General features: G+C 29.5%; 2 protein-coding genes across 5 annotated transcripts; both read right to left on the bottom strand.

Annotated features, from left to right (window-relative positions):
• Positions 1–439: 439 nt before the first annotated feature.
• Positions 440–11,510, bottom strand: LOC130672335 (odorant receptor Or1-like). 3 transcript variants are annotated; one of them, XM_057476866.1, is made up of 7 exons: positions 10,991–11,510; positions 10,289–10,578; positions 8,922–9,550; positions 8,436–8,540; positions 8,140–8,328; positions 7,986–8,068; positions 4,080–4,204 (listed from the first exon to the last, which is right to left on the bottom strand). In XM_057476866.1, exons 1-6 carry the CDS (start codon positions 11,050–11,052, stop codon positions 8,009–8,011), a joined length of 1,335 nt encoding a protein of 444 aa, XP_057332849.1. In that variant the 5' UTR covers positions 11,053–11,510; the 3' UTR covers positions 4,080–4,204; positions 7,986–8,008. The 3 variants fall into 3 exon arrangements, with proteins under 3 accessions (XP_057332851.1, XP_057332849.1, XP_057332850.1); XM_057476867.1 differs by lacking the exon at positions 4,080–4,204 and adding an exon at positions 6,188–6,296; XM_057476868.1 differs by lacking the exons at positions 7,986–8,068; positions 8,140–8,328; positions 8,436–8,540; ... (1 more) ...; positions 10,289–10,578; positions 10,991–11,510 and adding exons at positions 440–1,835; positions 1,912–2,070; positions 2,326–2,427; positions 6,007–6,296; positions 6,413–6,579 and having other exon boundaries at positions 3,567–4,204.
• A 519-nt stretch (positions 11,511–12,029) lies between these two features.
• LOC130672342 (odorant receptor 83a-like) lies at positions 12,030–15,526 on the bottom strand. Of its 2 annotated transcripts, none has more exons than XM_057476882.1 (6): positions 15,342–15,526; positions 14,964–15,253; positions 13,314–13,936; positions 13,132–13,236; positions 12,343–12,513; positions 12,030–12,277 (listed from the first exon to the last, which is right to left on the bottom strand). In XM_057476882.1, the coding sequence occupies exons 1-6, from the start codon at positions 15,404–15,406 to the stop codon at positions 12,221–12,223; spliced, it is 1,311 nt and encodes a 436-aa protein (XP_057332865.1). In that variant the 5' UTR covers positions 15,407–15,526; the 3' UTR covers positions 12,030–12,220. The 2 variants fall into 2 exon arrangements, with proteins under 2 accessions (XP_057332865.1, XP_057332866.1); XM_057476883.1 differs by having other exon boundaries at positions 13,314–13,837.
• Positions 15,527–17,026: the final 1,500 nt, after the last annotated feature.

Here is a 17,026-nt window from a genome sequence, read left to right as displayed (position 1 = left end):
CGACTATTTTATTCGGTTGTCGATTGGTTGACTGAGATAGTGGCGGGATTTCTGAAAGAATGAAGGCGAGCGAAGCGAGCATGTTATGTCTAGTAATTTTAAAAATCTTGAGAGTAAGTTGAAATTATTTTTACGTATGTTACACTATAAAAAATTTTTTGGACCCGGTGTAGTGTAAATGTCTCGGTGTGAAAACTACACCAAATATCGTGTTAAATTTAGACAGCGTGAATTTAAAATTTTTACACCGTCAACCGTGTAAATGTGTAGTTTATCATAATTTTGCATTAAAAAAATAATCATAAAAATATTTAAATGTTTAAAATACTACTTAGTATCTATATAAAATTAATATAGTTATTGACTAAGTAGTAAAAATATTCATATAATAACAATAATTATAAATTAAGTGCAAATAACTGTCGATAATTTTCACCAGAACTTCTGCGGTGTCAATGGAATCATTAAAGAAATTTTGTTGTAGTTTTTGGTTAAATCCAGTTATGAAAATATTATAATGAAAGGAATAAAATGGTAGCCGTGATAATGAAAGTGCTGAAGATGTTTTATTATAAACATATAAAAGACAAGTATTTAACAATTGACATCAATGATTATATTTTTTTTTGTTGGCACGTATGTTGAGCATAGGGTAGAAGTACCATTTGTGGCCACTGCTCTATTTTTGGACATTTAATACTTTACTTTAATTAATGAAAAAGTATCAAATGAAATTTCCATCTTTATAATAGACTGAAAGTATCTTTGAAATTTATAAATTATTTTGTTTAAATTTTTTAAGTGTCCAAAACTGGCCAAAAACCGTACCTCTACCCTATATCTTTATTGAAGCTGATAATGTCTGTGTAATTTGATATTATCATGACTAGGGATATTTTTGTATTATTAAATTTGTGCATCATGACGTTCATTTATTATATTTATGGTTATAAATGAGTACTATACTATTTTACCCTGATAAAATTTTTAATTGGGCATTCAGACAGGCATCTGAATATTCAACAATACCCCGATTGGTCGAATACCTGCCGGATTGTAATGTTTTTCAGGTTTTTTAGTTATGCCTTTAATGAGTGCTAGTTTGTAATGAAACAGGCCTGGAAAAATTTCTACCAGGGTTATGATAATCAGTATCATCAACATGATTTTGAATTATTTTATAAAAAAACAATAACGATTGTTTTGATATGAAAAAATTTAGTCAAAATAATAAAAGTTCTACTCTGATTTTATTGTCTGCAGTAAAGATTTAATTTTTTATAGTTGAAACTAATATTATTTTAATTTTTTCTTGATGATAAATCAATTTTAAGTGATGTTATTTTCACTAATACAGAAGAAACTGGAGTAATAATAATACAAGACCAATAGATTTTGTAGTCACTCATTCACAGCTGGATTAAGTTTTTTTTAAAAATAAAACGATAATTTTTCTTGATTTTGTTATTAATGCGATCAACACTTATTCAAAAGTTTCAGTCACTTTTTGCACTCTTTAACTGTATAAATAATGACATCGCATCTTTAATAAAAAAAACACACTTGGCCTTATGACTTGTAATGTAATCATTTTTTCCGGTTAAAACTACAATAATTTTCTCAATATTTCACTCTACTGCTGATATTGTTTCAATAATATATAACTACATACTTTCCTCAATTAACTATTAATCCAAACAATTCCAAATCTCACAGACTATAAATTAATAAATATAATTTTTTTCTGCAAGACTTAAGTCTAAATTAATAAATTACTAATCGGTAGTAACGGTTTGCTTCAAGAGTATAAAGACAGAATATGATTTTCTGATTATCTGCATATAAATAATAAACTTTAGCAACACAACAGAGTAATTTCTTAAGTTAGTTAATGACTAATACTTTTCTTACATCGACGAATGTTGGTATGGTGAATTTAAAAAGACCAATCGCGTGAAATTCAAGAGGTCGTAAGCTCTGAATCATTGAAATAGTCAAAATATTTTTTAAACTACCATTATATGAATTTTCCCATCCAGAAAACCATTGGCAATTTGTTAATGAGTCAGCCTACAAACATATTAATTTTAAAAAAAAATAATTAACTGAATATCGCAGTAGTAAAAATATTATAGTTAGATTAGTGAGACACTGCGTTTCGGTTATTTTCAGTTTTTACCCCCAACGTCTAAATTTAATACCTAAGGTATGCGCCTTGACAGTGGGGGTAAAACCCAAAAGTATCCGAAACGCAAAGTCTCGTTTATTCATCTTAGTTTATCCTTTTTTTTTTCGTTTCATTTAATTTCCAAATTAGTGACTTACCATGGAAACAAACTTATTTCCATACCAACACCAGAATAGTAGTTGGATTAAAGCTATGACTAAACCTAAAAAGAATTTTATAACAGCCGAACTATCTTTGCACTGTTAAAAAAAAATCAATTAGTTAATCGAATTTTTTTTATATTTAAGGTATAAGACCTAGTACCCGATCAGGGAACTAGTACCCGATCTCTCCATATATTAGTATATCTGTACTTCGTAAAATAACGTAAATATAGACACACAAATACATAAGTGATCGGTTACTAGTTCTGTAATCAGGTACTGGGTCTCTTACCTTACGCTTTGTAAGAAAAAAATTTTTTTTCTTTATACCTTAGTCGAAAGTACGCACTTCCCTCCCTAATTTTGAGGCCTAAAGTCTTATTTCCCTCTCCTGGTGGAGTTACACGCGCCTCACTTATATCGCCGGGAGCAAAAAATTTTTTCGTGCCTACAGTAACAGCCGGTTGCTGCCATCTAGTGATCGTCTACCACTTTATAAATAAAATTTTTCACGATAACGTCGTAGATTGTTGCTTTATATATGCGTCAGTATTTTTGTGTCTCGTTGTATGTAATACTTTAATTAAACAGTGTAATTACAATGATAAGATGAATGAAAAAGTTTCATCGGATGAATCTATGGACGAGGATGAGGTGATAAAAGATTTTGATGCAGAGGCGAAGTTAATTATTGAAAGTTTATGTATTTATTTATATATTATTTATTGACAGGAAAAAAATCTTGTTTATAGGCATAAATTTATTTCTTTCGAAAAAAAATAGTTATTTTTTGTTTTTTATAAGTATAATGTCTTTTTTTTTGTTTTGTTTTTGATGCCTGCCCCCGCCGACCAGACGCACTCGCTTCCCTCGTGCTTTCAAATGTCGCGGGGCAGGCAGCAAAAACGCAACAAAAAAAAAAAGAGAGACGGAAAAAAATTAAAGTTTTATGTATGTCCGAAAGAGGCGCGTCAATAGGGAGCAAATAAAAAAAACATGGCCGACCTGTCAGCTGAAGGCAGAACGTGGTTGTATTGTTTATAGTATTCAAAAATGTAATTAATAAACGTACTTTCGACCAGGCATAAAGAAAAATCGTATACACCACACGGGAAGATAGTTGAAAGCCCTGCCCTGTGTGTCATGATGCCCTCGGCTTCGCCTCGGGCATCTTATCACACAGGGCAGGAATTTCAACTTTCTTCCCTTGTAGTGTAATATACTATTTTACTCACAATGATCACTTGGAAACCATTTAAACATAGTAGACCAGTACTTATGGCAACTTGCATAAGCATATAAACACTAAAAGTGGCATTAAGATCATCAACAGTTTGGATTATTTTCTGATGCTGTTTTATACATATCTTAAATCTTTCATAGAAACAATCATTAATATCATCATTGTTATTATGATCTCGATGTACTTGTTCAAGTGGTACAAAAGTCTTTATTTCGATATCATCAATATCTGTGTGTATATTCTTTTTATTATTTAAAATTGTTGCGCCCAGGGAAGTTGAATTGAAACCGGATCTTTCAACTAAATTGCTATCGCAGTTTTGATAGTTTGATGCTATGATTTTTAACTGAACTGTTAGCCATTTTATGCAGGAAACTATTAATAAATCACCCATCAATATGGCGATTAGATTGTATACTATACAGTATGAATGTAAAATGTACATAATTTGATGAATTGGTGATTTGCTTGTATCAAATGGATGATATACAGGTAATGGTAATCCGTTCTCTCGTTTACGACCAGCCAAAATTCGTATAAGACTTACAATTGTTAAAACAACACTGAGAGAATAAAACTGTTTAGTGTCCTGACGTAATGTGATCTTTATTACGTTTAATACTTGTGAATCTGAAAATTATTATAGTACAGTGCGTGAAAAAGGATGAAATTGTTTTTTATATCGTGTCAAATACTGTATTTTTCATCATAACCTGCATTGAAACCGAGTTCAAATATATTAAACCAATCGTAGAGAGACAATTTACTCATATACAAATTTAGCTGTCAACCTGGTTAATTAGAACAATATATATGACATTTAGATCTGATATATTTGTGCGCAAACACCATCATTCTAAGTAAAACAAAAAGCAGATATAATTTTTTAGTAAAAATTATCTAAAAAATTTCACTGTTATGACCACATTTAGTCAGTATCTAAATTTTGACAATGCATATTTTGAAACATAGATCAAAAATTAATGATCAAAATTTAAATAATGGCTATATGTTGACACGGTAATAAAATTTATTGATAATTTTTACTACTAAATTTTTCTGCTTAGATGTTTATCGCCCCAGAGAAAAACCACAACCAAAATTAGGTCGTTGACTGACTAAAGAGACATTAAAACTCTTGGTTTAAATGCAGGTACTATGAACAAATCCAAAAAAATATAAGAAAATTTTATACAACAATTTTTTTAAAAGAATAATTATCATATTAGCTTCAATGAATAAAATTTATAGGAACTTCTTAAGCAATTATTTCCATAGTATTTCTGTATACTATACTAATATGGAGGTTCTAGTCTAAATGTAAATGCATTAAATTTCCTAATTTATTATAGTTGTGTTTTGCAAATGTTACTTTCTATTTTTTAAAAACAGGATCAAGGAATCGTTGAGCTTTTAACAGCTTAAAGGGAATATGCTATGAATAAATTAATGTATTGAAAAGTTGGATGAAGAAAACGTTTGAAAAGTAAAGAGAAAATAACACATCGGATGATCATGCATAGATATAAATAAAAGGAGTGAAATCCAAACTAATGGATCTTCAATGCAGAGGTAAATGATATTTTATAATACAATAGATTGTAACATTTGCAAAATGGCTGTATAAGTTGATGTCTTAAAGTTATTATCTAAAAAATATCAATTTAAGTAATTAATTATTCAAATTTGGCTAGACACTTCTGTATGACAAAATTACATAGTGACATAGACAAGTCAAATTCCATAGAAAAATTAAAAAATATATGTATGTCTATCATCAATATCGTATTTTAGATTTTTGATTCAAATCCAGATCAACAAAATTGCTTAAATTTAAGTATTTTGACTTAAATCGATACTAAGTAAGACAACTTATCGAAAAGCAAGTCAAAAATGAATGAAAAATTCATTCGATTTTGACTTACTCTCTTAAAATGAATTAGTGAAAAGTGCTTTAAATCAGTGAATGTTCACTGCGAAACAGTCCCAAGTATATCACTGATTCAATTATCCCGGGTCAAAAATAAAACTTGATTTAGACGGTCGTCTTAAAACGTGACTAAGTAAGACTAGTTAATTAAGTCAAAACCAAGGTAAATTTACGTTAGTTCGCCTTGGTTTCGACTTAACTGGTCTTACTTAGTCACGATTTAAGACGATCAAGTCTAAATCAAGTATTATTTTTGACCAGGGTAGTGATATACTTGGGACTATTTATGCAGTGAATATTCACTGATTGGACTACTTTCCACTGATTCATTTCAAGAGAGTATTTTTGGCTAATTTGACTTTTAAGCATCAGTTTAAGTCAAATTTACTGTTAATTTTTTGACCCGGGAAAAAAATTCACACTTATAGTAAAATTTTTTAACCGAAATTCTCGAGCATTAGATTTCGCCCGGTCATCTCCTGTACTATCAACTATCAATTACCACTTGAATGTTGTAATACATCAATAGAGTGAGTAACATCTTCAACATGTTTCAATATAGTATTTTGTCGTATACAAAAAATCAACACTTTTACTATTGTCGTACCCGAACCAATGAAAAGACACAGATTTTCTGTAACTTTGGTTAAATCTTTATAATTATCAATGCCATCTACTCCAGAGCCTATGAGTAGCAATACATATATAATAAAAGTACACAGTCGGAAAACTGAATGAAATATTCTGAAAACTGTCGGTACTGTTGAATGAAGTGACCAAATTCCGACGTATCTGAAATTTATTATACGAAAGATACCTTAGCGCTACTCTAAACTGAGATTAACGAACAGTAATCTATTTAATAATTAATTAAACGCTTTGAACTAAACAATTAAACTATTTCAAACCTTAGTACTTTTGTAATAATATTAAATACTCTGCGATTTGTATTACTCATTTTAGTGAGTATTGAAAAAAAAATAAAATATGAGCTAATAAGTAATTTCGTAATATCTTTATTTCGTTGAGTTTATTGTAATAGAATGACTTGTAGGTAGAATAGAAAATATTAAAATAGAATAATGACTTCACTAGGGGTCTGCTGAAAGTGATTCAGTTTTTTCTTTGTTACAAAAAAAATTAAATTTAGCTCTATACGTTTTGTATACTATGCAATTTAGAAAATTACATTAATGATACGTTGGATTTTCAGTACCGAGAAAAAAAACACAGACCACTTGAGTGTTGAAAACTGTAATTACCTATAGACAGTCTGGCGCGAAAAAGGGGGAGTGAAAGTTTAAGGGTTGGACAATTTTCTTATGCACTATTCCGGGATTCATTATTTTACAGATGTCATTTCCTGACTTTCATTTCTTGATGCAAAATAATATTTTTGATTCAAAAAATTTTATGATATTTCATCAATAATTTTACAATTGCATCGTTCAAATAAGCAATGGTATACATAAAAAAAGGAGTAACTAATAATAGTAATAATTTTGAGAGTAAGTTCAAATTATTTTTACGTATATTAGATTCATTTTAGTATCATATAAGAATTTACCTCTTTGATACCCAATCGATTTTAATATCATTTTCGTGAATTGCTATAAGTTTAATTGAGACATGATAAAGTATCTCAAAACAGTGCAATAAAAATTTTATTTCCGGACACTGATTATCGTATACAGTTTTTTTTAAAGAGAAAAAAAAATTTTTGCGGGGCAGAAGTAGCCACATCGAGAGAATTTAATAATACTATCTACAATACGAAATTTTTAGTTTTAACTATCTAAAGAGGTAGTAAAATTTTTCAGTGGTTCTAATAATTAGTTTTACGATTAAAAATAATAACAGTAACAAATGATGGTGGTGAAAATTACTATCGAAGATGGTAATTCTAACTATTAAAGATTATATTCGTTAGAACCGAAGATGGTAACTGTTACCATTCAAAGTTGTAAAAATTCTTAATTAAGAATGTATGTGTGTGTGCATATATGTGCGCATGTCCGGGGGTGTATGTATGTATGTGTGTGTGAAATTAATCACTTCCTCAGTTAAACAAATTCGCATTAAAAAAAATTTTCTTATATAATATCCCGAAATTTCTTCTAAAATTGAAATTCTTAATCTTAAAAGTTTGATAGTTGGCCTTTTTTTTTAGTTTTGGTCGACGTAGATCTACATAAATCTAAATAAAAAATTAGTTTTACGTAAGTCTGAGTAGATTGTAAATGTTCGCAGCTCTAAATTAATTTTTTCAGGGGACTTTAAAAAAATTCTTTTTTGGTTAAATGGTCTAGGTGTCTCGTTTTACTTCGAGTGCTTAATAACTTCATAATTACTGTAAAAAAAAAAAAAAATTGACAAAATTTTTAGGCCCACTCTTGTGCCCAAAATAATTTGTGTCGCTCTGAAATTTGTGATACCTATAAAATTAATGAAAACTCAAAAATTTATCTAATTTTTTTTTACCTGATTTTTAAGGATTCCACACATTACTTGTCTGAGGTGAATGTATTTAAAATTATTAATAATGAGTACGAACTCTTCACAATCTGCATAAAAAATTTAACAATTAATTTCTTCATATTTTTTTGATTAAATAAAAAAAAGTCCAATTATTTACTGAAAGAAATGTAGGCATGGATAAAACAAAAATGCCAACAGATTTAAATTGTAAACGGTGCATTGTTGGAATCATTGAAATCGTGACATAGTTGCTTATTTTATGATTATTGCTATTAAGAGAATAATAATTATTATCGTATGCGTCCTCCCAGCCAGAAATCCATTGATTGTGCGTTAAAGTATCTGCCTGATAATTAGTAATTATTTAAGCCAATAGAAATGTTCAGTCAATTTAATTAATGTTTTTAAATAATCATTTTTTTCACAGTTTATGTAACCATGAAAATTACTCACTATATAACTAAATTCATTTCCGTACCAACACCAAAAAAATAATTCAGCAAAACAAATTACCCAATATGCTGTAAATTTAGTAAAATCTGCTGAATTGTTAGTACTCTACAATAATTAAAAAAAATATACATAATTAATTAATTTAAAAAATAATAAATGATCACACTGAGAAAAATTGTGAGTGAATTCGGAGTCATTACGGATTTTATTTCAAACGTAATTCACTCCGTCACTCGGAGTTTCGGAGTTTAATAAAAAATCACTCCACATACGGAGTAAAGGGGGAGTTTGATTTTCAAACGGAGTAATTTTGGAGTGAACTGGATTTTATTTAAGTCCGCATCCACTTCGAACTGGAGTTTCAATATTAAAATAAACTCCCCTTCGGAGTGAATTTCAGTCTCAAGGGATTAAATAAATTCACAGTCATCCGCTTCGCATTCACTCCGAAAATTTTTTACAGAGCAGTTTTAAATAAATACTCACTAAAATCATTTGATAACCATTTAAGCAAATGATACATGTACTTGTGGCAAATTGTACCAACATCAATGAACTCAATACTGCATTGACATCGCGAATGACTTTCATAAGCCGCTGATGATTTTTTACACAGGTTGTAAATCTTGATAAAAATAAATCACCAATAAAGCATTTTGTTTCATAATAATTAAGTGGTAAAAATGTTTCAATTTCTACATCATCATCAGTTATTTTTATTTTGTTTAATTTTTCGATTATTTTTCGAGCATCAGATGCTGATGTAACTAAACTGGCGCGTTTTGTTACACTGGGATTAGAATTTTTGTAATTTGAGGTCAGAGCGGCTATTTGCAATGTCGACCACCTGATGAATCCTATTGTTGTTATGTCAAGTGCAATAGTAACAGAAAGAGCGTAAGCAAGACAATACGCTTGATATAATATTGCTAACTCGTAATTTGGTGATATTGTTATGTCGAATGGGTAAATAGCTCGTATAGGTAGAATTCCTTTTTCACGTGGAATCAAAAATATTACGGAGAAATGAAAAAATGAACACAATATACAGAAACCCCAAAAAGCTATACTTTCTTGATAATAGCTTTTTTTTATATGCATCAGTATTCCAGGATCTGTTGAATATATATTTATAAGTATTCTTTTATCAGCTTATACACAGAGATAAATTTTCAGTATCAATTACAATATGTTAGGGGAATGGTTCCCATATCGTATGGTAACAGGTTTTTCTGAAATATCGATTATAGGAATGTCACCCATACAAATTATGGTAACTATTCCTATTTATATGGGTTTTATTCCTAGACGGTATCGGAATAGTTTCTATAACATGATGGTAATAATTTCTATGTCATTATTGTAATTGTTCCTATACTACTACCTATATAACAATTTTTTGAAATTCTTGAGCAAGTCTGCTCTCAAGATCGATATGTGCTAGTGTCTTTTTCTACGTATGTGTCTTGCTGCAGATACTTGTGACCAGATTTTAATTGCAAGCCTAGAGCAAGTCACACAAGAAATTCGTCCCAGATTATAACTCAATTCTGGAGGAAGACTATGGTTGAAAATAGTTGCTTATGGCTTGCTCAAGATCTGCTAGAGGCTCAAAATTTACCTTGAGCCTTGAGCAGATCTTGAGCAAGCTATGCGTAAGTACCTACTGTAAGTTACTGGAGCAAGACATACACAAATCTTGACATAGGTTTCTCGATACACGATCTTGCGAAAGACACGTACGTAGAAAAAGACACTAGCAGCTAGGGGTCTTGCTCAAGATACTTACTTCAGAATATTGCTCAAACACGTGTTATTAGGGTGTGGTAACCTATTTTATTTTTTTAATTTACCTGCAGATCGTACAAGTACGTCTATTGGATCGTAAACATCAACAATGAGTTTTATTATTTTATGATATGAAGCCCAAAACTTACAGCCTTTAAATAAAAACATACAAGTGCCAAAAAAGTAACAACCATCATTACCAAATATTGTCAAATCTTTGTAATTAGTTACTGCATCAGCGCCCAGAGTTATTAAGTAAAAAATGAAAACTGTTAAATTAAAAATTCTGTAAACAAAATTAAACACTTTCCAACCGATTTTGGCTGTTGGCAATAACGGCCAAACGCCACTGTATCTGTAAATATATATAGATGTATATTAGGGGGGTATACAAAAATTTTGGTTTCTATTTTTTTACTCTCACCCTCTGAAAAGTGAGGGTGTGGTAAAAAAAAAAAAAATCTAACCAAGTATAAGCTCAAAATCTTAAAATTAATAAGTCGCTCGAAAATTTAAAAAAATTTTTTGAATTTTAAATAAATCGCGTTTGTCTTTTTTGTTGCCAAAAATTCACATTTTGAACTGAAATTTTCAGGCGGCCATTGATTTTATAAGCAGTAAACTTTGTCGCAGTCAGAAAATGAATAAAAAAAAAAAAAAAAACGACTTATTTAATATTTCAAAATTTTTTTAAATTCTTGAGTGATCGTTTCCACTAAAATTTTAATTACAAATACAGTTTCAACTTAATTATAATTTTGCATTACCTCAGTATTGTGATATTAATGTTAAGAATTTTACGATGAATATCAATAGGAATATTTTCCATCACCGTGGAAATAAAATATAAGCTTAAGTTACTTTTACCAACGTAAAGTTTGTTTATTTTTACAGCCAAGTTAACTCTTAGGGGTAGAAAATATGAATACACTGTTCGCGACTATGATTAAATGGTTTGAAATAATAGCTTTCTTTGTTCATTTTCTATTGTACTTTTCACGAAAGCATATAATTTGCCGTTTATTAATTATTCACACAATAATTATAATTCTTGCAAAATATAGCCAGCGTAATTATATATTGTATCAATACAGAAACGCGGAAACAAAGCAGCTTAGAATATCTAATAAGGGTTGAGTATTGTTGCAACTGTAATTTATTCATTGTTATGCGATACTGAGAAACTAATAGGGGTGCGTAAATTTTATTTTTAACTTCTTTCTTATTCTGCTGACAGAAGTCATACAGTGTACTCATACTTATTCTTGTAATAAATTTTTCCCTCCCTTTAGTAAGACATTAAATTCTTCATTTAATAGTATTTTATTTTTATCAGGCAGAGAGTTCACTCAACTTTTATAACAAAGCACTGAAATATATACATTGATATTTTGGAATACTTGAGTTAAAAATGGTCATAAGTGTCACCTTATTTTTTTTTTTTTTTCAATAAATTTATTACATTAGCGATAATTTTATAGAAATTTCCTAATGAGAACATTATTATATTTATTAGACGTTTTGAGACGCGGATTTCAAGTCGTGTATTAAATATCTTCAGACTATGAGTTACGTAACCGCATTTTCAGATAAAATTAAATTTATGACCGGGATAGTTGTTGCTAAATTATTTTCGCGAAATTGCTACGAAATTATCGAAACAAAAGTTGAGTATTAATTTTAAATTATTTGGTTTTTCTAAAATTTTGGAGGCTCATTTTGCTACCGCCTGTTTTTTGTGGTTAAAAAGAATAATTAATAATGAATACTTAATTTTTTGAATACTCTTTATTTTCTAAATACTGCGATAGACATTAAAATTAAGGTTTTCGGTTTCGTATATGGTTTCCGTACGAGAAAAGGTATATAACCGGGATATATACAGACAAAATTGAATATATGTCTCATATATACGGCATATATTCAGATTTGCTCGAATATATACGGATATATACTTTTTTCGTACGGGTTGAACACTTTCGCTCTGACTTGAATGATTAATCTTCCGTAACTGTTGTTAAAAGTATCAACATAGAATATGAGCTTTTGACAACCTGTATGAAAAGAAAAAAATAATAGTAAGTCAATCCTTTGTAAATCAATTAAAATTTTTGATTACCGCAAGTAACGTCGGCATGGACAAAGCAAATAGACCAACAGCATTAAATGCAAATGGCTTCATTGCTGGCATCATTGCAATAGTCACTAAATTACGTAGCTCATTACTTTTCAATTTTCCATATGCACACTCCCACCCAGACATCCACTGGTTGTAAGTCATAGTCTCCGCCTGACATTGAATAATATTAGACGATAGTAAATACAATCATATCAATATTATTTAATAGAGAATTGTGTGACAATGAATAAAACAAAACGATTTCAGACCAGGGTGAAGTTGGCTGACATCACCCGCAGTTTGAAATCGTGTTTCATCTTGTGTCAGACACTATAGTTTTTATGATTACCAACATTGGAACTTCAAGTTTCAGTGTCAGCAGCCAGTCAGAAACAAGTTAAGACCAATGGTGAGATCAACTATTAGCGTAAGAGTAAGATGTGATTTGCGATTTTAAAATTAAGCGGAAACTGTAAATACTATTTATTATTTACTCTCACTTTTAAAAAACTTAATCCCTAAAATTTATCTGAAATTATTATTAAACAAATGACAGGTATTAGAGTTGAAATCGCGAATACCTCAAGTCAGTAGGCAGGAACATTATATGTTTCTTCCCAAGGGACGAAACACATACGCTTCTGCCCGCTGACCGAAGGCATTCGCAATTGACGCATACGCGAATATTCGTTTGCGACATTGGACTGCAATTAACTTGTTTCGACTGACTGTTGAGACTCCAAAACTTGAAGTTTCGAAGCTGATACCATGAAAATATTTTTTTTTTACCGTAGAAGTAAGTTGATTTCCATACCAACACCAAACAAACAATTGACCAAAACATAACGAAAAATATATACCAAATCTTACTAAATTTGCAGCATTACTCGTGTTCTAAAGTAAATTAAATATAATAGACATAAATAATATTTATTACCAATAATATATTATGTAATATGATAAATTCTCACTAATATCAAGACAAAACCATTCAAACAAATGATAGTCGCACTAACTGCGAATTGCGCCAAGAAAATTGAACTGTATGTTGAATTAAAATTATTAACTACTTTTGAAATTCTCTGATGGTTTTTGATGCACGTTATGAATCGCCAATTGAAATCATCATTAATCTCTTGACTTTCGGTTACTCGAAAAGGTATAAAATTAGATATTTCCAATTCTTCATCGGTAACTTTGCTGGCAATTATATTTTTATAAGTCTTAATCGACTCAGACGGCGAAACCATCTTAGCACGTTTTATTAATTCATTATTACAACTCTTGTAGTTTGTTGTTAATATCATTACTTGGATTGTTAACCATCTCATTAACCCGATAGCTGAAGAATCAAAAACCAGCATCATCATCATACAGTAACATACGCAGTAAAATTGAAATAATATTGCTAGCTCGTAATTTGGTGATGATGTTGTATCAAATGGATAAATTGCTCGTATAGGTAATACACCTGTTTCACGTGGTATTAGAAATACTATGGCAAATGACATAAATACAAAATTAGAAAAGACACCAGAAAGTAGAAGAGTTTCTATAAATAATTCATATTTTATAGTTGTCACTACTCCAAGATCTATAAATTATTTATAAAATAAATTTATATTAGTGTCATTGGGAGTGAGCCGAACGAAATGGATCGCGAAAAAAAAAAAACATTAACATTAAAACATTAAAACATGAAACATTAACGTTATCTTGAATTTGACTTAAATTTCTAAGTTAGAAAAGTCATATTTAAGTCAAAAGAATTATAGCAGTCAAAATCAAGTTAATGAAGTCAAAAGCAAGTCAAAAAAATCAAGTTATTTTTTTGACCCGGGATAATTCGAAAATGAAAAAATTTGGAAAATCCAAAAGTGCACGCCTCGAACGCTCATGTTATGTTTTTTTTTAAAAGTTAAATTTCGAATAAAATTGAATATCCCGCTCTTTTCCCATAGAAATTTTCATGGTAAATATACGGTAATAAAAGTAAAAAAAAATAAATAAGGAGAACATTCCTAATGAAAAATGGCGGCAGTGTGTGTTTGTTTACATGTAAAATTGCCGGTTTTAACCGTAATGATTTATTTTTAAAAAAACGAGAAGGCCTACAGTAGTGATTTTCGAAAGGAACCTTCTTTGCTTATTTCTGAAAATTTTGAAAAAAAAATTAAGTAGTTTCGTCAAGTCATTCTCGAGATATCCGTACCACGCCGTTTTTTTGAACCACAGACTAATGGACGTCCACGATAAATTTTTTTTAATGAACTTTTTTTTATATTAATACATATTAGACAAATTAAAAAAAGTATCAGGATTATTTATTAGTGTTTCAGCTTTATATTGATGTGTTTTTCATAATGTGTAAGAGTAATAGAAAAAAAATATATGCACTTTAATGAGTGGAAATCGTGTGACCTTGACAGGTTGGTTATAAAGCACAACCTCTCCGCTTCGCTTCCGAGGCGTGCAATATTTTTAAAAGCAAAGCTAGGGGCATCTGAAATAAGTTTTAAAAGATTTATGAAAGTGATTAATTACAATTTTAAAAATAAAATTTTTGAGTATCCCATTTTATTCGGCCTTTTGATGAACAGATAGACTAGATTTAAATTTACCTGATGATTGTAAAAGTTCATCTATCGGTTTGTAAATTTCATCAGCGAGTTTCAATATTTTATCCTGTGAAACCGAATATTTATAGGATTTATAAATAAACGCACAGGGTCCGAAAAAAAAACAACCGTCGTAGCCAACTATTGCCAAATCAGTGATATTATCAACAGCATCAGCCCCCACTGTTATCAGATAAAAAATAAAAACCACGAGATTAAAAATTCTGTAAATGAAATTAAATATTTTCCAGCCGATTTTCTCTGTCGGCAAAAACGACCAAATACCGCTGTATCTGCAATTATTAATTTATTTGTTGTTAAATTATTAATCGGATAAGAGTTAGTCATTGTTTGTTCGACTTATCCATTTCTTTAATTAACCTCAACATTGTAATATTTATTTTCAAAAATCTATAATGAGTATCATCGGAGAATATCTTATCCATCGTTGCAAAGTGTATTTGTTCTACCACTGAGTTCTAATTTACTCTTTTTATTTTTTTATTTATTAACCATGTAAACGCTCGAGTGTGAAAAGTCGATTACACGAAATTGCTTTAAAAATAAACTGTAAAATATATTTTACGTTTTTTTCTTTTCTTCCAACAACATATAATTTCAAAAATTTGTCATGGAAACTTAATGAAATTTATTAGTTTAAATCGAATATTGTTTTTTTACATAATTACAAAAGTGAAAGCATAATTTTTAATGAAAATACTAAAAAGTATATGTGCTATGTGATTAACCAAATTATTGAAGTGGATTTTAATTCAAATAATTTTTAAAATGCAGTACTTACTTTAAAAAAAAAAAAACCTTAATTAGTTTTTGACAATAGTGTCTATTAAAATCATACTAAATTTAATATAATTTTATATGAGTTTTATATAATTCAATATAAACGTAATTTTTTTAAAACGTTACTCAAAAGTTGATCAAATTATTCTTTATTAATAGAATTAAATTTCCTATATATTTCTTCTTATACATTTATGTGAACGGGTATTGATTCGCAAATTTGTATATATTTATAATATATTCAACCAATGAAATGCCGAGTTTTTGTGGCTTCATACACTTCTCACGTATTTTTTATTAGAAGACTACAATAGGTTAATTTTTTTCATTTGAAGTCATCATCTATTTATATTGAGGTGTATAGATGTATACTTAATCTGCCGTAACTGTTTTAGAAGTACTGACTGACATTGAATATGAGCTTTTAACGATCTGTGTTGAAATGAATTTTTTTCAATAAATCTGAGTTTCTTAGATTAATGACAAGTTTTTCTTATTAAACAAATAATAAATTTGAAAGAGATTTCATATTCTCTTCCAATTGCGAAAGTTTAAAAAGATTTTCAAAAATTATGAGTGGGAGTACAATAGTTTTATTTACTGTAAGAAATCTTGACATGCATAGAAAAAGTAAACTTGTCGCACGCAAATTTACTTCTACTCGAATGCAGATTGTCGTTTAACCCACAAAAATATCGCGGCAATAGTTGAATCGCCAAAAAGCTACTTGGAGATCAAAACAGCGAGCACTAAATTAGTACACAGAACAAAAAATTTATCGACTGAAGGTAAATATTCTTGATTCAAGAAAATTATTTTGGAAACCTAAATTTTCTCAGATAAAGTAGAAATCTTCTTCGACCAAGACGAATTTTTTTTAACCAAGACAAATTCTCTTGGCTCAAAAAAATCATGACTTGGTTCCCGAAAACGTTTGGCTTCCAAAATATTTTCTTGAATTAAGATAACTTTTTTTTTCTGTGTACTTATATCGCATTAATAATAAAAAAAAAATTTGTTAAATTCGTGCTGTGTTGTCGATTACCCACACGAGCGAATGTGCGCATTCACTTCCCTCTCGTGGCCATTCGACAATCTACCGCACTAGTTGTACAATATACTATTTGTCCGCATATTTCCATCCGGACATCCACTGGTTGTACGTCAAAGTGTCCGCCTTGAAACAAAATGTTACTATAACAGTGTATACTGAAATAGTTTGGTAAAATTTTCGAAGCATGCAAATGTTGATTTTTTAATTCCAA

This window comes from Microplitis mediator, chromosome 7, assembly GCF_029852145.1.
Source record: "Microplitis mediator isolate UGA2020A chromosome 7, iyMicMedi2.1, whole genome shotgun sequence".
Taxonomy (NCBI): domain Eukaryota; kingdom Metazoa; phylum Arthropoda; class Insecta; order Hymenoptera; family Braconidae; genus Microplitis; species Microplitis mediator.
This window is presented reverse-complemented; position numbering and strand designations above follow the sequence as displayed.